Here is a 20,860-nt window from a genome sequence, read left to right as displayed (position 1 = left end):
CCCAGGCAATTCTGATGGGGGCGCTCCACAGATCCCTTTGGAAACACTGTCTGCTTATAACTGTAAGATGAACTAGGCCTATTCCCCAAAACTAAATTCTGATCTCACTGGTTACTTTAAATCACTGACATTATCAAATAGCACAGATAGTGAGTATCAGAATCCATGCATTCAATCAACAAGTTAGTGTTATTTGAACATTTATTGCTTTACCAATCAGAAGCAGCATTTAGATCATAAATGAACCACAAACGGTTCCACATCTGAAGATCTTTGTTTAGCCTAAGTGCAAAAACACCACTCACAAGTGCAATCCCATGCAGAGGAAAGTGCTTTCAAATGTTCGCTGATAAAGAAGCATTTAGCAGCATGTTAAACGTGTCCTTTTCAAGGACCAAGTCCAAGCCAAGATTTAGCATTTAGCATTACATCAGAAAACTGATCCCAAACTAAAGTCTTCACATTAATAATTCCAAAGTTATCAATTTCTAAGAATTACCATTTCTGGCCTGAAAACTACCATGTCCATTTCCAGCCTGAAAAGATTCTTTTGTTCGGTCTGAAATACCTGAAAACAGCAGGATACATAATGAGGAACTAGAAAAACAAAGAAGTACCTTGCTAACTCTTGAACGTTGAATTTCCAGCGAGTGTCAGGTTCTCGGAATATAACTTCATAGTTATTTTCAAGTGCCTGATTTTTCAAAAGTACATAAAACATTGAAGACATGGTATGTATGTTTGGGAATGGTTACGCTGCCATTTAACATTTATTACAAATCTTTTCTAAAATTCCTCTTGTTTGACCAGTAATCCAATGCCTTAGTTTATGTTAACAAATACAGTTGGTTCATTTCCCTTCTTAGCCACTCTTAGATTACTACGGCTCCCAATGATCAATTTTGGTCAATTTTATCTGCTATGCTGGAAAATTATAAAGGTTCTTTGTTTTGGCTAGTTAAAAAACAGATAGCTGAACTAGTTTTAAATGCCCTGTCCACAGGTATGAGCAATGAACTCTAATGGCTTCTCAAAGTCCTTTATGTGATTATCATGGACTCACTTCTGTCAGATGCTTTAGAAAGTGAGGGTGCCACAGGCACAGAGCTTAGGAAATAAAAGTGACTTCCACCTACTTGCTCTCCCTGCTATGCAGGACAGTTGGGCTCAATTCAGTGGGCCCCATTTCCTTGAGTTTAGAAAATTACCACTTCACATAAACATCAAACATTCTTTGCATTCATAAACTGACCACTACTTTTTAACCTCAAACTGAACTTTCTATTATCACTATTGTTTATTGTGTTATAAAATACAGAATGAAAAGAGCTAAGTTAAAAGATTTCCTCTTCATTCTCTAAATGGACACTTCGAATTTGGGAAGGACATCAAATGTCATATGTGGAAAATACCTAATTTCTGGGTCTTATTAATGGCTGTGGGTGGCTAGAAAAGATGGTCCATGTCTAGAAAACAGAAGATAAAAAATAAAAAGTAAAATGACTTCCCTTGAGCCTCTCACTTAACCCCTGACTCTTGGTTCTGAGCTGTGCCTTAACTAACTCGACTCTTCACGTCCCTGTTCATTTCTCTCCCAAGTGGACGCTCGAGCCACGAACTGAAGTAACCACAAACTTGATGCTCTTTCTTTCCTACATTCACCAAAGTCCCACAGTCTGGGCCTGCGTAAAACTGATGAAGTACAGTTAAGGGAAAGCATATTCGTAGGTAAGCTATTTTGCCCAAAACATGAAGAGGCCTAAAAACAGACGGCCACGAGCCCAGTTTTAGAGATATTCGCTTTACAGTTAGCCAAGTGGGGAGACTCCTCAGCTGTCTTCTTCCTGCCCCGGCATGTTTCTGGATCTTTTCTCCTTTCTACATTCAGTAAGGAATGAAAACTTATTAGCACGCAAGATGAAATACGTCTGAAAACAGATCAGACATATTTCAAACTCAAAGAAAAATGTGCACATCACTTTATTCAATCTTACTGTTCTGAGCGTAGACAACTTAGTTACCTTTATATGTGAATTTATATTTATATTCCAGTATCATAACAGGGTTACAATGTTAATCCTAAATCTGTTTTTAAACTAAGAAATTCGTTGCCCTGGAACATAGTACTCAAGTGCCCGGCGTGACAGAGACAGAACTGTCCTATGAACATCATCTGCAGCTCCTCTGGTGGCATCACCTAGCCCAGCACTTCCTGGCCGGTTTCAGTGGAGGCTCCTGTGTATGCCTCCCTTAGGAAAACAGCCAAGATGGACACGCTATCAAGAATTCAGACCAAGGACTATTTTTAAAATGTACCCTGAAGTGATACCAGCATCTCAGCAAATTTCAGCCACTGAACAACAGAGAAACACTAAAATAAAACCTCTTTATCTGCTCCCTGAGAGGACGACTATTAATGAATATGAGATCATGGAAGATCAGAAAAAGAAGAAAAAACAAATGTTTCAACTTTCTCACAAAATGCCCGTAACTGAAAATTCAGAATGATACTTCTTCCTACCATGACTGCATAGGGCTTCATTTCCCAGGCGTGGAGGTTGGTATTATCAATAATAATGGGGGATATGCCATTCCTCATTGCTTTTCTTGCTGCAACACAATGTTACATAACAGTGAACAACATACAACAGTCAGAGAAGGGTGAGCGTGCTCCATATTTTGTTATTTTTATTACCAGAGGTCCTCATTACACAACTTTAACACCACCTATTTCAGAACCCATTATCAATCATTCTCTTTTTCCTGGAATCTAGGGAGGTTACACTCTGGCATTCTGTTTGAGGGGGGAAAAAATGGCAGAACTTTAGATTAAGCTCCTTCCATAACACTTTTTCATTTTGCAGTAGCTACAATCTACGTGCACAATAGGATTTCCCAGGAGTGTGGAAAGGAATGTTTCACCTCTTTTCTGGTTCCATTCATGAGCTTCCTCCAGGAAATCAGGATTGAACTCATAGGCACCATCTTCCCTGAAGAAAAAATCATCAGTGCTGAAAATCAGGGCCCTGGGAAAGTCGTGCTGCAATTGTCTGGAAAGTGGGGAAATAAGAGATTATTTTATGACGATGCATTGTCATAACGTAAATCACTTCCTTCCATCTCTAACATTTAGCAGTTTGTAATTATGAGACCATCAGGTTTTGAGATGTTGCAATTCAAGTTGGAAAGAGAGATGCTAGCCTTTCTAGAAGGTATCATTCCTTCATAGGAGGCAGGAGAGGGCTGAGAGGAGACTTGAAAGTAACAAATGCTGGTCACCACCACTGACTTCTGCAGCAACCAGGACTAATTCTAGACAAAACTCTTTAGGCCACGTTGCGGGTGTGACGACAGCCTTCCCTTGTGGGCACAGCCCTCACTGCCACTGGTCTGTGATGCGCCAACGCCCACGCACCCATGCTGCAGCCCTTTCTTTCATACCCGCACCTGTCCTGGGTCCCCTGCCCTTGGAGCTATGTCCTCTGTAAGGACCCATCCTTGAAACTAGTTCTTGCTGAGGTATGAAATGTAGATAAAAGTGATGTGGGTGCTACCCCGTTAGGTAACATATCAGCAGTGACCTAAGCCAAATTTAGAAACCACAGCAGGAGAAGGAAAGAAGGACACCCGACATTCCCCATGCCTTCCTAAACCTCAATTACTCTCTTGAAATATGAAAATATCACAGAAAAAAAGAAAAACCATCATGGAATATGTCCTTTAAAGGAGGGAGAAAAAAAGCACATTAAGTTCTGCACAAAATAACTTCAAAGAGAAGATGATTCCAATTGAAATCCATACTCAGCCTTTTTGGGAGAGAAGGTGGCTATTATGCTAGACAGTAACAGAGTAAATCCCTGAGCCTCCTTTCCTCATCTGTAAAAACTGAGGACAATGTCACACATCTTGGCAAGTTAGGATGATGACCTCACAACCTGGGGAAGCCCCCGCGCAGCACCTGACACCACGAGTGTGTGCTTCTCTCCCTCCTCCGTGCAGCACTCACCAGCATAATTCTAACTTCAAACAAATTCACCAGGCAGATAGAGTATATGACAACACGGCCATGCTCATAATAAAAAGATATTTAAAAGTTGGAGGAAAAAAATGTTGAAGAACGACAAGGGCAGAAAATGCAAGAGAAAGCAGAGCTATTCAACTCTTTTTGTTTTTTCTTCTCCATCAAGAAGAATTCTTTAATCAAGAAAGAACGTAAGGCACTGAAGCCGCAGATGATGAGGAAGCACCTAAGCTGCTTAAAAGACTTGCATTCAGTTCTTGACTTTTCCTCTACCCCGTCATGTGATCTCTCTAAGCTTCTGTTTTCCCAACTGAAAACACGGATAAGAATCACTACCTTTTAAACAGGGCTTCTAGTAAGACTCAAATGAGGTGAGGTATGGGAATACATTTTCCAAGAGGTAAGGCACTTTACAAATGTAAGCTACTATTATTTTACTAATAGTAAGAAGTGAAGTCAAATTTTCTAACCGAGACTATTTACATGCCATTGTAGTAAAGTATATTGGAGTCTGTACATAATGGGAGAGATGGCAAAGAAAATATGGCCATTTTAAATCTACCACAGACACAGAAAGCAACATGAAAGAAAGAATAAAGATTCAACGAAACAAATTCAGTTTCCACATAAATGTCTTTTGACCTTAAATAAATTCAAACTGAAAACCCAGATCAAAGTTCCAAACTTTAACCTCCAATGCAAACAATTATTATAAAGACACCTTAGAAGAAAACCTAAGGGCAACACTAGCTGCATTTTCAGGTGTGTGTATTTTATATTTGTGAAAGAGTTTACAGGTTTTAAATTATTTTCATCAATATTATCTAGTTTAAATCATGAAAGCTACAAAGTTTAAATAATAGTGTGTAACTTACTTTCCTTTCTTTTGTGTACTCAGTTAAGCAACTATGGATATTAGTTGCAAGATTTTTTTTTTCCTTTTTGGTCCCTGATATGACATCCCTTCTAAATCTGGTTTCATCTGTTTCCCTATTAAGTCTGACCTTAGAGGTTTTGTTTTGTTTTGTCATTTCCAGAGATGAGTTTTTCTTTTCATAAACAGACCCTTATCTACTAGTGTTTTCCTTTTTATGGTTTATATTATCTATTGGAAGTTAATACTCTCTAATGTTTCCTTTAAAAAAAATTTAAGGCATGTGTTCAATTCACATTTCATTTGAACCCTATTCCCTAGAAAACAAAAACAAAACATAGCAAAGAAACTACTACCCTCCCTGATTGGAAAATTTTGCCTTAGAGTAAAAGTTAAATTGTTCAAGACCACTATAGGGCTAAACCATCTAACCCTCATTTCCTAAGGCACATGTGACTTTAGCCTACATGGTTACAGGTAGGCAAAAATATGAGTGGTTTTCACCCTTACAACGCTAATGGAATTTGGGGGAGGGGGTTGGGAGAGAGGTGCCTGTATGATCTTCATGATCATTCCCTCAAAAACTTGTTTTATCTTCACCTGAATGTTAAATTAGCACTGGTAGCCATGGTACACCTTGAATATGCAAGACAATAAAAGCTCTCCTACCTAAATGAAGAACTGATTAAACAGACAAACTTGAGAGTCTCAAACTTAAGTGGAAGCAATAAATACCATTCCATCAGCTTCAGAAGTGATGAGGATAATGCCCCAGCTCTAGCTTTCTTTGTGGTGGTCAGGAGCCTCGTGCATTAGGGAAATTGAGAGGACGAAAATAAAAGGGAAAAAACAGGAAGACAGTTACTTCCATATAACCTTCACCTTCACAGCTCCCCCAGATTCACTTGAAATCACTGCTAGGAGAGAAACTTAGGTTCTAATCTTGATTTCACAACTTATCATCCTTTTGTATAATTCTTTTATTTAATAATAGAGAACCATAGAAATATATTTAGGTACCTATTAGTCACTCACCCACTCACTGACAAAGCTCAACATTAGTATATAATTTTGAGTTGTACCCCTAACTTTTTATTATGGAAACTTGTGGGAGCCCATGATTGGGTTAACAAATTGTAACAATCCCAGCCACTTATCTCCTTAAAGAAGATGTGCTTAGTAACTGCCTTGAGGTTTTAGCAATGACCCAGGCCCCCGGCTATAAATGCTGGGCGTGCCTGCTGTTAGTCTTCTATCCCCAAAACAGCCTTGGGCTGGAATGGTAAAAAACTGCAGACTCAGAGCTGAGAAGGCTGGTTGGCCAATGACGGGTAAGACCCCCTGAGGGGGCAACCTAAGACAGGCACAGTCGCCTGAGTCCAGGAAAATCTTGTCAAGCAGCTGATTCTTATAAGTTCCACCCTGATAAGCTGAAAGGCTCAACACTGTTATGACTCACCAAAAAGGGTCTTATGACCTTGAGCCAAACACCAACAATAAACAAAGCCTTTGTACTCATTGTGATCCCACCCTGTCCTTCCCTAAATTCCTGCTTCAACTGTACTCAATAAACATGAGAGATTTGAGAGGCTCGTGGAGTTGGCTTCCAACTCCCTCTCACTCTCTTGACTTTTCCCCAGAGTCTTGAGTAATTCATTCCGTCTCGGTGGGACTTCTGCTGGCCAGAACCCACAACTGGTGACGAACCCACAGAAACTTTCCAACGTGGAAAAGCAGACAGAATAACATAATCATTCCCCATGTGCCCATGGTCCAGCTTGAACAATCATCATCATATGGCCAATGTTGTTTCACCTGCTTCATACTGCATTTCACCAAACATCCCAACAGTACTCAAATTTTCCCAATTGTTTCATAAACCTAATCCTACACATGGTTTGCTTGAATCAAGAGCCAAACAAGACCCACACATTGTATTTGGTTGCTATGTCCTGTAAGTTTCATTTTTCCATACTTTTCCCTGAACTTTTTTCCCCTCAACCTTTTAAATTTAGAAAATGTTCAAACCTATAGAAATGAATTGAAAGAATAATACAATGAATACTGGTTACCTTCTAAGTTGCAGACATCATGATACTTTGTTCTTAAATGCTTTAAGTATCTTCTATGAATAAGAACATTCTCCTACACATTCATGATCATATCTAAAAAATAACATTAATTTATATTATTTTTATAATTATAAATCATAATACATTGTTTTAAATAAATTATAATTTTATTAACTTATGTTATAATTTATATTATAGTTATTCATAATAGCTAATGTTAATAGATTTTTTAAAGTTTTAAATTTCCTTCATGGTATCAATAATATCTTTCATAGGTTCAAGTACTGCATTTGGTTATTATGTTTCTTTAGTGTTTTAAACTAGAACTGTCCTCGTGCCCTCTTTGGTTTCCCTTTTCAGAGTCGAGGTCAGTTGGCTTGAGAATGCCCCACATTCTGGGTTTGTCTGATTGTTTCCTCATAATTGGATCCAGGTTAAACATTTTTGGAAGGTGACTACAGAGGTGATGTTTACTTCAGATTGCACATAATGACCATTTGTACCATCATGCTAAGTATGATCACTTGGCTAAAAGGTGGTGTCAGCCAGATGTCTCCTCTATAAAGGTCCATTGCTTCGCTTGTAATGCTACCTAAGGCTGGGCGTGGGAAGGGTGGGTGGGTGTGAAACATGAGACCCCATGTAACAACCCTGTTTCCTAAAACCTTTCCCTCGATGATGTTTACATTCATTGCTAGATCACTGGCAAATTGATTATTACACTGGGAATTGAAGAATACCGATTATCACATTATATAATCTCTTCTATATATACAAGGTGGCATTGTCTAGTCAAGAACAGCTCTCTTTCTCTCCCCTTCCCCTGTTAATCACGCTCACTATCGCTGGTCTTTATGATGCTCAAACTATCCCAAATTTGGCCAGCAGGTAGCCCTTCAATCTGGCTCCTGTGTCTTACTCTACAGAAACCTTAAAAATACTGTTTTTCCTTTCTAATTAGCAAAGTGATACATATTCACTGCAAAATATTTTGAAAGAGAAAACTACAAAATAGGGGAGGTTCCTATATCCCCCCACCTAAAAATAATTACTATAAACATTTTGATCTTCTTTCCAGGAGACAGAATTTCTTTTCCTCTGATGTTTTGTTACATAAAAACAAACATAATCTAGAGCATTTCAACTTTTCACCAAACTTATTTCCACAGCAGTTATTTCCCACCTCATGAAATATTATTCTATACCATTCTTTTAATGATGTAGTTACTCGTATGGATGTACCATAATTTACTTAACCAATGCTCTATGGTTAGGAATTTAGTTTGTCCCCAACTTCTTTTATTACCAGCAAGTTTAAATATTTTTTCTTATCTGTGCTGGTCATTTAGAGATACTCTTTTGTGAACTGCATTTTCATGTTCTTTGATTGTTAATAAAAAACCTCTACTGAGAGGTTTATGGCTTTCTTATTAAATATGTAAATTTCTTATTAAGTACATCAATTTCTTTTAAATTTTTCATAATAAACTCTAACATAAAATTCTAACTTATTAGAAATTTTCTAGTCACTGTATCCATCTTTTATTTTCCACTTTCTGCCTTTGATAATACATTTACAACAATCTTTCTCACCCCAAGATTATATTAACATTCATTTGTGTTCTATTACATTTTACTCCTCAATCCATCTAAAATTTTAGTTCAGTAGGTGGCAGTGGTTGAGGATCTAATTTGATTTTTTGCCCACATGAAACTGGTTATCCCCAAACCACTGACTGAACATTTCATCAATTCCTCATTGTTTTGAAATATTTGTATTATATGTATACTAAACGATAACAAATAATTAGGCCTATGATTGGACTTTCTATTTTGTCCCACTAAGCTTGATGTCTAAGTTCTTCTTCATTGTCTCTCTCCCCAGTATTTCCAGTATTATTTCCTTGATTACATTCACTAGCTGCAAATCTTTCCTTTACAAAATGTATACTTTTGTTTTCTTATTTTATTGAAGACACATTTCTGAACAATATCAAATAAAATGATTTCCCCTTCTTGATGTCTTTGAGTCTTCGCATGGTGGACTAAAGTTGGCTGTCCCAATAAATTTGCTTTTTTTCTAAGAATGCTAAGCACTAAACAAAGAGCTTGGCATATATTCTCTCTCCTTACCCTTTACAACAAACTTATAAAGGCAACAACATTTTCTCTATTTTTTTAGATGAAGAAACTAAGGCTTCAAGAGGCTAAATAACTAGTCCAGATTTATAAGACCTGGATATGGTGCTGCCAGAATTGTACCCCAGGTTAATACAGTCAGGGCACACGGCTGTTCTATACTTTGTGAGTTCTTGTGGATCTAAGAAAGCTCTTCTATTGTCTTCAAACACAATTTGGCTGAATGAGAACTACTTATTACAATCCTTTTCCACAGATATTTTTAGTTCAAATTTGTTTCAGTTAAAATTGAGTTCAATCGCATTTAATAGAAAACTCAGATAACAGTGGCTTTTAAAAATGTACAGATACATGTATGTGTGTGTGTATACATATATACGTGTGTGAAAAATCCAGAAGTAGATTCTAAGGCTGGTATCACGTGGACCCAAGGTCAACATGGACCCAGGTGTCTGCCATCTTTTGTTTTTCCTTTTTTCATAAACGTGTGTCTACTGTCCTTTTTTTAACATGTGGCTTCCATTCTTTCATTCTTCCATTTTGTTCCCCTTAATGGGCACAGGGTGCCACTGCAGTTCCAGCTTTTACACCCATATTCTACAGAGCAGGAAGCAGCAAGGGAGTCTTGAAAACGTGGTTGGCACGTTGCCACACCTAACAAAAAGGGACTAAGGAAGTAGGGGTAGCCGGTTAACAGCTTCTGCAGCAGTCTTACCAGGATATAGCTAGGTACTAAATTTATTTTTTATCACTTTTGTTTAAGTCTTCAACTCATAAGTATGTTCTATTAAATCTGTAATTGTTGCTTTAGTTACATTTATTCTGGTTTTATTTGGTTCTATTTAATCTCACAGTGGTCTTCTGTGTTTCTATGCTACTGTTTATTTGCTGCATTGTGGTTCTGCTCATCTCTATGTCTCATAAACTTTAAAATTCCAACATTTACCTTAAATTATTTTTTTAAATATTCAGCTCCTTCAAAAACTTTGTTCTGCATCTTAGCCTTTTATAGTTAGCCAACTCCTTTTATAGTTCAGACTCATTATCATTTTTCTTGTACCTCTTATATCAGAGACAAGAATTTTTCAGAAAAAAATTTTTTGTGTATAAAGTTAAAAGAAATTAATATGACAAACACTGAAGCTGATAATTATTAACACTTTCTCCTATTTGTTGTGTTGGTTTAAAATCCAACCAAACCTCCACCTTAACTCTGGCAATCCCAAACCCCTTTACTATATACTCTTTTCCCTTTTCTACAGCACTTATGACCTCCTAACATAATGGGTAGTTTTCTTATATTTTACAGCCTTTTCCCTACCTCTGGTATATAGGGTCCATGAGAGCAGGATCTTTGTTTTGTTCACTGATGATTCCCAAGTACCTAGAACACTTCCTGGAACATAGTAGGCACTCAATAAATATTTGTTGAATGAATAAGTGAAGGAAAAAATATTTTTAGATGTATTCATGTTGATATATAGACTTAGTCCATTTCTTTTAACTGCTACATAAAGAGTAGCCATTAATGCCATAAGAATAAACATAGCTAACATTTATTAAGTACTTACTATGTTTCAAGCACTATTCTAATGACATTTCTCATATAATGCTCAAATAGACCTGAGATAAGTACTGCTTGCAACCCCCATGTTACAAATGAAGAAATTAAGACGAGTGAGTGGATACAGAATCAACATACAGAAATCAGTTCCATTTCTACACACTAACAATAAAACATCTGAAAAAGAAAATATTCCCATTTACAACAGCATCAAAAACAATAAAATACTTGGAAAAAAATTTAACCAAGGAAGTGAAGATCTGTATGTTGAAAACAATAAGACTCTGATGAAAGAAGCTGAAGTAGACACAAGCAAATGGTTAAGATATTCTGTGCTCATGGATCAGAAGAATTAATACTGTAAAAATGTCCATATTACCCAAAGCCACCTACAGAATCACTGCAATGTCTATCAAAATTCCAAAGGCGTTTTTTAGAAAAATGAAACAAACAATCCAGAAATTTGTATGGAACCAAAAAAGACCCCAATTAGCCAGAGCAATCTTGAGAAAGAACAACAAAGCTGGAGGCATCACACTTCCTGATTTCAAACTAAGCTACAAATCAATAGCAAACAAAACAGTAATGGTACTCGAATAAAAACAGACACATAGACCAATGGAATAGAACTGAGAGCCTAGAAACAAGCCCTCACATATGCAGTCAACTAATACTTGACAAATAAATCAAGAATGCCCAATGGAGAAACAGTCTCTTTAATAAAGTGTTTAATAAAGAAATAATCAACAAAATGAAAAGGCAACCTATCAAATGGGAGAAAATATTTCCAAATCATGTATCTGATAAGGGATTAATATCTAAAATATATAAAGAACTCATACAACTCATTAGCAAACAACAAACAATCCAATTTTAAAATGGGCAGAGGATCTGAATAGACCTTTTTCCACAGAAGACATATAAATGGCAAACAGGAACCTGAAAAGGTACTCAATATCACTAATTACTAGGGAAATGCAAATCAAAACCACAATGAAACCCTCCTACACTGTTGGTGGGAATGTAGTTTGCTGCAGCCATTACAGAAAACAATATAGAGATTCCTTAGAAGACTAAAAACAGACTTACCGTATGATCCAGCAATCCCACTCTTGGGCATATATCAAAAGGGAACCTTAATTCAAAAAGATACATGCACCCCAGCGTCCACAGCAGAACTATTTACAATAGCCAAGACATGGAAACCACCTACATGTCCATCAACAGATGACTGGATAAAGAAGTTGTGGTATAATTATACAATGGAATACTACTCAGCTATAAAAAATAATGAAATAATGCCATTTGCAGCAACATGGATGGACCTGGAGATTGTCATTCTAAGTGAAGTAAGCCAGAAAGAGAAAGAAAAATACCGTATGATATCACTTATATGTGGAATTTAAAAAAAGACAAATGAACTTATTTACAAAACAGAAACAGACTCACAGACATGGAAAACAAACTTATGGTTACCAGGGGCGAAAGGGGGTGGAAAGGAATAAATTGGGAGTTTGAGATTTGCAGATACTAACTAATATATATAAAATAGATAAACAACAAGTTCATACTGTATAGAACAGGTAACTATATTCAATATCTTGTAGTAACTTATGGTGAAAAAGAATATGAAAACAAATATACATATGTTCATTTATGACTGAAGCATTATGCTGTACACTAGAAATGAACACAACATTGTAAACTGACTATACTTCAATAAAAATAGATATATATAAAACTTAAAATTTTTTTAAATAAAATATAAAGAAGGGAAAAAAAGAAACCGTGAGCTATCACCTCACACCTGTTAGAATGGCTATCATCAAGAAGAGATTAATGACGACGTGGAGAAAAGGAAACACTTGTGCACTGTTGGTGGGAATGTAAATTAGTGCAGCCACTGTGGAAAGCAGAATGAAGTTTTCTCAAGAAATTAAAAATAGAACTACCATAAAATCCAGTAATCCCACTTCTGCTTATACATCCAAAGGAAATGAAAACAGGACCTAGAAGAGATATCTGCACTCCCAAGTTCATTGAAGCACTGCTCACAATAGTCAAGATATGAAAACAACCTAAGAGCCTGTCAATGGATACATGGGCAAATGTGGGAAATATATACAATGGAATATTATTCTGCCATGAGAAAGAAGGAAATCCTGCCATTTGTGACAACATTGATGGGTCTTGAGGGCATTATGCTAAGTGAAATAAATCAGACAGAGAAAGACATATACTGTATGATCTCACTTACATGTGGAATCTAAAGAAGTCAAACTCATAGAAATAGAGTAGAGCGGTGGTTACCAAGTGCTGAGGGGTGCGGGAAATGGGGAAGTGTTGATCAAAGGGTACAAATGTCATAATTATAAGGTAAGTCTGGGGAGCTAGTGTACAGCATGGTGATTATAGTTAATACTGTATTATATACTTGAAAGTTGCTAAGAGAATATATCTTAAATGTTCTCACCACAAAAAAGGAGTGTTTCATTATGCAACACAATGGAGGTGGTGGCTAACACCACAGTGGTAACCATTTTTCAGTACAGAAGTGTATCAACACATTGTACACCTTATACTTACACAATGTGTCAGTTACACCTCAATCAAGCTAGAAAAAAGAAAAAAAAGATCAGTGAGTGGTACAGCTGGATTAAAACTCAGGCTTCTGGCCTCAGAGCTATACACTAAATCACTGTGATAGAGTGCTGAAAAATAGACAAACCACATTTATCCTTTTCTCTAATGACACTGAGGTTGTTTGCAATTTTATCATGAACAACTTTCAATGAACATCATTGTGTCAATCTCCCTGTGCAAACGTAGAGCGTCTTCTGAGGATCTATACCTCAAGTGGAAGAGCTATGGAATCCTTTTTGTTTGTTTTTATGAAAGGACAGAGCAGAGCAGATGTTGTTTACAACTTCCTTTACTTCAAAAAAAAATTTCTCTCTGATAGAATACATGTTCCATGAAGGCAGGGATTTTTCTCTTTGGTTCACTGTTCTATTCTAAGCATCAGAAGAATGTCAGGTACAGGCAAATTAATCGATAAATATTTGGTAAATGTATGAATGGTTCTGTTGCTTTAATTATGAAAACTTTGTATAGGGTCCCAAACTGTGTGAGGAGAATTTCTATTTACTCATCTTTATACATTGAGAATTTTACCCAAACCTCAGATTTACCCCCAAACACGACTGGGAGAGAGGACTTTCCTCGGATTCCAGCACTTCCTCTGGATGTTATTAGAATTCTCCTCGAAGACTTTAAGCTGGGAGGTGGGAAACAGGTTCGGTGACCAAACAACCTGAGGAGAATGGGGAGGGAGCCACAGCTGTAAACACCTTGGGACAGTGTCCCCTGCGGCCTGGGGTGGCCTGACCTTCTTGGTGCTGCCAACCACCATGCCAAGGCTAGCCCTGCCCCTGGAGAGACAGACCTCAACCATCACCAGCCCCACGGATACCACTAAGCCACAGCGGCTACTGGGACTCCAGTGAAGGGCTCCCAGGCCGTCCTACTGCTCACTCTTGCCCTCATCCCTTACCCCTCACAGCAGGGCATGTTTATGGGATCCAAAACCAGACTCATAGTTAGCCCTCAAGTGACAATGTGGCCCCACTGCACACATCTACAGAAATCCCTTCAGTATCTTGCACGTGAACAGTGCCCTTCTGGAGAATCCAGCAATGCCACAGGTTTCCCCGATGTTTGTGTTTTGCTGGTCACTCCAGCCATGCTCAGAAGAGGGGAAGGAATCAGAAGCACACACCCACCTCAGCATTAACTTGTTTTCGGCTGTGTTTTCCCAAAATGTCATAAATCACTTACAGACAACAGGACAGTGGCCATACAAGAAAACTGTCACTTTGGGTTCTTTTTTGACTGCTGCTTATTATGGGAAAGCAGCTGTACCTCTGATACTTATTTTTAAATCTCTTTTTAGGGATAACTATTGGGTGAAGGAGACGGCACATCAAACATTTTCACACGTAAAACACGGGAATGGTTTTCTTATGAACTGAATTGAAGAGAACATTGGAGCATTTGGAGAGAGTGGCTCCACTCCTTTATTCCTCTTGTCTGTTCTCCACAGCCTATTCATTCTTTCACATTTTCTCTTTATGTGAATGATCTCCTTTTTGGTTTTGCTGTTCACTCAAGACCCATGCTGATTCTGAGCTAACTCTTAGGAAGCTTCTGGCATGAACAAATCCATCAAACGTTTAGGCCTACTATGTGCCAGGCCTTCCTTTAGGGGCTGAACCAAATAAAGTTCCTGATCTTGTGGAGCTTACATCCCATCTCATGAAGCGCACCTTTTCATAAGCGAAATAGATAATAAACAAGTAAGTATATGCCAGGCCGTGCTGGTGCAAGGAAGAAAGGTGAGTCAAAGCACAGGGCAAAGACGGCGGGGGAGGTGCTACTCTAGAGAGCAGGGAAGGCCCCTCAGACCCTTTTCCTTATATCCTGGAAGAGTGTGGGAAGGGATGGTGAGACATCCCAGTAATACAATCTTACTTCAGTAGGACTCCCTAATCAGTGGATGTTTGTCCAGTGAACATCCCTGCTAAGGTGAGACCATTTTGTGCATCATGAAATCCCGAGTCTCAGAAGCAAATGTTTCATTCCTTGATCTTAACATCCTCATCTATAAAATAAAAACACTTCATGTTAGAATTACTATAAAGATCCAGTAAGCCAGCAAATATACAGTGCCTGCACACAGTCCACACTCAGTACATACGGGCTTTCTTTTCCGTGTTACCTTTCTAGCAGGTGATTGTGAGCATATACTGCACTCCGTGTTCTTACTCTCTGGGAACATATACAGCATGTGTAATCCTCATTCATCCCAACCTGCAGAGAGAGGCACTGCAAGGACTCTCAGGGATGGGGAAAGGAGAATTCAGGACCCATCTTACGAAAAATCACTGAAAATACAAAAAGCTAATAGCTTCCCCAAGTAGACCAAAATGGCTAAAACTCTGAGATGTTGCCTGCCTGATACTCTAGTTTCATACACCCAGACTTGGAATACTGCAAAGTTTCTATTTTGACCTTGCTTTTATTTATGAGAGCCCTGGCCTCATAAACAAAAACACCACGGTCCAGGACGGCAGACTCAGGAGCACTGGGGCACAAGTGCTCTGGGGTCTGACTACTCACAGTTAGTGGTCCTAACTGATCCCCTCTTCTCACTGCTTTCCATATTTCACCACATTTGGCTGTAAAGTACACCTTTGTCCCTATCTCTGTCTTACCATTACACTACATCAGGAAAGCATTCTTTCACCTCCTTGGAAAGCTCTAGTGCCAAGAAATAATGAAAAGGTACTTCTCTGGATGGAAAATTCCATGTTGTCCAGAGATATGAATGCAGAGAAAAGAGAGCTGTCAGCAGGCATCCTTTGAGCCGACCGAATCCATGTTACATTCTTTATGGTTCCAAAGCAAACTAGAATGTTGCAAAAGATGCAACATGTCCTGGAGTCTGATTCCCATACTGTTCTTTGACACATAAAGATTTTTAAAAATTCCAGGAATTTGCTTAAGGTTGACAACTTTTAATTTTTCAAATAAAGACTTTAAAATATTTTTAAAAAGGAAAGACTACCTACTCCTATTGCCATTTCATTTCATCTCAAAAGGATGATTTAGTGGTATAACTATGCAAGGGAATATAATTCAGTCACAAAGCAATGAGGTTATGACACATGTTACAACATGGATGAACCTTGAAAACATTAAGCTAAGTGAAATAAACTAGACACAAAAGGACAAATACTGTATGATGCCACTTGAGCTATCTAGAGTAGTCAAATACAGAGACAGAAGTAGATCAAAGGTCACCAGGGGCTCAGGGGAGGGAGGAAGGGGAGGGTATTGCTTAATGGGTACAGAGTTTCTGTTTGCAGTGATAAAATTCTTTTGAAAAAGACAGTGGTGATGGTTGCACAGTATCAGGCAATTAATGACACTGAATTGTACACTTTATAAATGGTTAAAATGGCCCCAAATTGGGGGATATTTTCACACATACACACAACACAGAAGAAAGCACGGAGGTAAACAGACACCCACAGATGTCTCCACTGAGGTAGGAGATAAGGACAGGTACAGATCCAAGCGAGTTTATGAGTTCAGCTGTGAAAACAGAAATAGTTCTGCATCACCTGCGGAGAGTGAGAGTCTTGAGATTGGAATCTTACTTCTTCTGTCAGCTCTGTACTCCTCTTACCCAGTGTTTAACGTTCTCCATGATCTAGTCCTGGGTTTACCTACCCAACACATCACTACTATGAACAATCCACCCCAGTTAAGCCATGCTCCTCACTAGCCTAGGAGAACATCCAGCTCTTTCTCATCTCCATCTCCTTACTCATGCTGCCAGGCCTTTTCCACTGTTCAGCCACACCCTCCTGGTCTTCAAGGCCAGCTCCACATGGAGATTATCTCTTCCCTAATTATCTTACCTTCCTAACTATCCTCAGTGACTCCCCTGGCCTTGAACACCACCAGCACACAAGACACCATTCCCCGTGAGACTTTACTTACCCACAGTAGCATACTGGTTATTGTCTTCCATTTGTTAGTCTTGCATAGGCTCCTGCTCTTAATCTTATTTCCCATATACCTTACTGAACAAGCACTAACAGTCTTACGAGTACTCAGTGAATTCTACTATTGTTGATTAGTGAATAATTAATAATAGTTGGTATTACATAGCCCACGTATTCTACAGTGCTTACACATACATAATCACAGGATCATTGTTTACCACAGTATCTTAAATCCTCACAATAAACTAACCAATGGAATATTAGCTCCATTTTAATGAAAAAGAACTTGTGGTGTTGAAGAATCAAGTGACCTATGCCAGTTCATGTGCTAATTAATAAAAATTAATAATTAATAAAATATTTAATAATTAAACAATTAATAGCAATAAGTAATGAAAATCAATCTCCTAACAGATTAAAAAGGCTTCCTAGTATGTCCAACTAAGAATAAACCCAGAGAAGCCTTTTTATATATAAAATGACATATTTATTTGGTTATTTAATAAATGCTTTGTCACACACCTGGGTCTATCTACCCAAATTATTTAATAAAACTATTTTCAACTTTAAATAGCTTTAAAAATTTAACACGTATAAAAAATTTTTTTAATTAAAAAAGTTAATGCATAATATATATTTGTTAGAGAAAAATGAAAAAATAAGCCACAGGTAAAAGTTTATAATCACACTGCCTTAAAGTCAACAACTGTCAACAACTTTCCACACATTTGTTTATAAGTATATGCAGATCCCTTTCTTTGAACACAAAATGGGATTTTGTGTATATACTGGCATGTAAAATGTGCATCTATGTTCCCATTAATGACTCATAACTTATAAGCCAGTCCTCTATTTCTGTATGTTTAATTAAGTTGGCTCACATTGTTTCTAACATATAAAAAACTACAACGCACATTCCTCTGTCTTCATGCACTTGTCCAGCTATTGTCTTAGAATGAATTCCTGAGAGTAGGACTTACAGGTCAATGGTAAGAACCTGTTTTTGAAATGTTTTTTAAATGAAATTGAGATGGTAAAACAGAGTTAGGGTGCACGCTGATTTTTCGGTACTCTGATGTACTTTAAAAATTTTAAACCAAATAAAACTCCAACTGTTATTTTTCAATATGTACAAAGAATTTAAATAGATGGTTTCTACATTCCAGCCCTTTCAAACTATGAAAACATACAGATGAAAAGCATAGAAATCCAATGTTGATTTGGAAGATCAGACATATCCTAATTTCAAAAACATTTTTATTTATTTAATCAAATGAAAGATAAAAGTTAAGCAGAAAAAAGAGGAACCCGGATATGTAAAAATGGATCTCCACCAATTTTTAAAAGAAAAAAGTTTTATTTTTCTGATCCAAGAAATACATGCTCATTATAGAAAATTTGGAAAATACATAGAAGAATGAAAATACGAATTTCCCAGAATCCAACGATACATAAGATAGCCTTACAGTTTTACTATTTTCTTACACGTGTATTTTTTTTTTGCCATCCTCCTTCTCTTCCCCACCTGAGCTCCCCACAAAAGTGGGGAAGGCAGCTCCTTGATGGCCACAGCCTGTGAATTCCTCCACACCTTTCATCTTCACTGCAGGCCTCCTTCCTTGCTGAGCCGTGGATTGTTTGCTTGCCACTTCCCAGATTTCTACGCAAATACATAACCCACCCGGAGGCAAGGCCAAGGTCCTCTGCTCCCAGAACTGCCGATGCCCAGCCTATCAGGAGAACTCACAGTGTCAACTCCACTTCAGAGCCAGACTTCTCCCCAGGAACATTCTGAAGATTACTTCAGCTGACCAACATCTTGGGCAGTAACTAATGCCTCTAAAATTTATATAGCACTTTAAAGTTTCACAGGTTCTCTCACACATGTTTAATTCTCACAAGAGCCCTCTGAAGTAGATAGAGCAGATATCCCCATTTAACAGGAAGGAAACTGAGGTGCAGAGGAACTGAGATCATAGCTAGTCAGTAGCAGAGCTTGGATCTGAAGCCATAAATTGACTCTGGGGTCAGAGTTCTTTACCTAGCCAGTAATAACAAAACATTTTTAAGTCCTACAACTGGAAATTAAGAGCTAGAAAGATCGTCAATAAGTCTTCTAACCTAATCACTTCTTAGCATTCACATGAAAGGAAAGTAAGTCCCAGAAAAGGTGGGTGATTGCCCAAAGTCACCAACTATTCTGTAATGAAGAGGATCTAAAGGCACATCTTCGGACTCCCATGCCAGTGCTCACTCCAGTCGTCCCTAGGGAGGTGTTCTTTAATAAGCTGGTCTCTCATCCGGTGTCTTCCATTTAGCCAAATGTCAATCAGGAATTAAAATCCTAGAAGTGCAGAGTGTTAGAGCCAGAAGGGACCTTAAAGACCACCCAGGCCATCCCACTCACTTTACAAATGAGAAAAGTGAGGTCCAAAACCCATGAATTCTGCAGTTCAATTCTCTGCACTTCCGCTCATCACTTCACTTCCCTTCTGAGTAGTTATAAACAAAATCTGTCCAAAGACGTTTTCTTCCTTCTTGGACACTCTGTGTGATAGGTCACAGATCAGGAAGCCAAAGTGAAACTGAACAGGATTTGATTTCAGAAGACACTTAGTTGGTAAGAGATGTACCCACCATGACCGTATCACAAAATAACCAGTTCCACTGGATTCTAAGCAGGCTCCCCTAGTCTCCACCCAGAGAGAAGACCTATTGATTTGCTAGAGGCTTCTACTCCACAAATCAGTCACTAATTCTGATTAAAACTGGCAGCACATCACCATAGCTGTCACTGTTTCCTAACCCCAAAGGACCCAGACCCTCCTCCCAGTCTTTGGGTACCAATCAAATCCACTTCTGAATGTGTGCTACCTTGGTTCTTCTTCTATGGTTCCACCGTTCTACGGCCATTCTCCTGGTTTTACAGCCAGCCTTATCTCTCTGGTGAGGTGGAAAGCTCTTTGAGGGCAAAGGTCCACTTCTAATGACACCTACTCCTGCCAGACACTGTGCTTGGCAGGACAGCATACAGGGCCCCTACCTTCAAGAAACTTACAGAAGGATAAACAAAACCATGTGCAAACCAAGTGAAGCCACAGGGGTATAAACGAGGAAGCCGAGGAGGAGCCGGGAGAGCGAGCATCAACCAGTGGGGTAGCTGCCGGGTCAGCTAACAGACCTGAGTCTTAAAGGGCTGGGGGAATCATTCAGGGCAAGGGTGGCAGAGGGCAGGCTAGGCAGGCAAGCCAGGCAGGCGGGCCAGAGTCAGCAAAGGCAAGGAGAGAAACAGTTCAACGCTGCAGGAACAAGTGCAGGGCAGAAGTCGGAGTTGAGGCTGCAGCTGCGGGCCTAGCAAGGTGGCCCCAGCAACAAGCCCGCATAATTTTGCTCTGACCCGGTTCGGAGGCCGATGACGCAATTCACGAGTAAATGAATTTGCGCTCCCGTAGCCAGGCTGTGTCAATGACGGCCTGCGGCGACCGCGCGACCCCCTCCCCCAGGCACCTGTGCACTTTCTCAGCCAAAGCACACGCAGGGCTGCCTCAACTGGCCCGGCCCCCGACCCCAGGCCCCCGTTTCTCCGCTCCCGTTTAAAACGCCTGTTGACGCACCGTG

General features: G+C 38.8%; 1 protein-coding gene and 1 non-coding gene across 5 annotated transcripts in view; both read right to left on the bottom strand.

The window, feature by feature from the left end:
* The window catches only part of N4BP2L1 (NEDD4 binding protein 2 like 1), a 30,449-nt gene that overhangs the window by 3,585 nt on the left and 6,004 nt on the right, over positions 1–20,860 (bottom strand). The window contains exons 2-4 of one of the 4 annotated variants that reach the window (XM_006183209.3): positions 2,923–3,050; positions 2,522–2,610; positions 618–694 (exon numbers count right to left, since the gene is read on the bottom strand). In XM_006183209.3, the coding sequence (XP_006183271.3) occupies positions 618–694; positions 2,522–2,610; positions 2,923–3,050 (294 nt within the window). Of the gene's footprint in view, positions 1–499; positions 569–617; positions 695–2,521; positions 2,611–2,922; positions 3,051–20,860 lie in introns of all 4 variants that reach the window. The other 3 variants (XM_032496332.1, XM_032496333.1, XM_032496334.1) reach the window with 3 other exon arrangements.
* Positions 14,473–14,605, bottom strand: LOC116668782. The gene has a single exon (XR_004326018.1). It is a non-coding gene; the product is annotated as a small nucleolar RNA SNORA16B/SNORA16A family (small nucleolar RNA).

Source organism: Camelus ferus, chromosome 14 (assembly GCF_009834535.1).
Source record: "Camelus ferus isolate YT-003-E chromosome 14, BCGSAC_Cfer_1.0, whole genome shotgun sequence".
NCBI classification, from domain to species: Eukaryota; Metazoa; Chordata; class Mammalia; order Artiodactyla; family Camelidae; genus Camelus; species Camelus ferus.
This window is presented reverse-complemented; position numbering and strand designations above follow the sequence as displayed.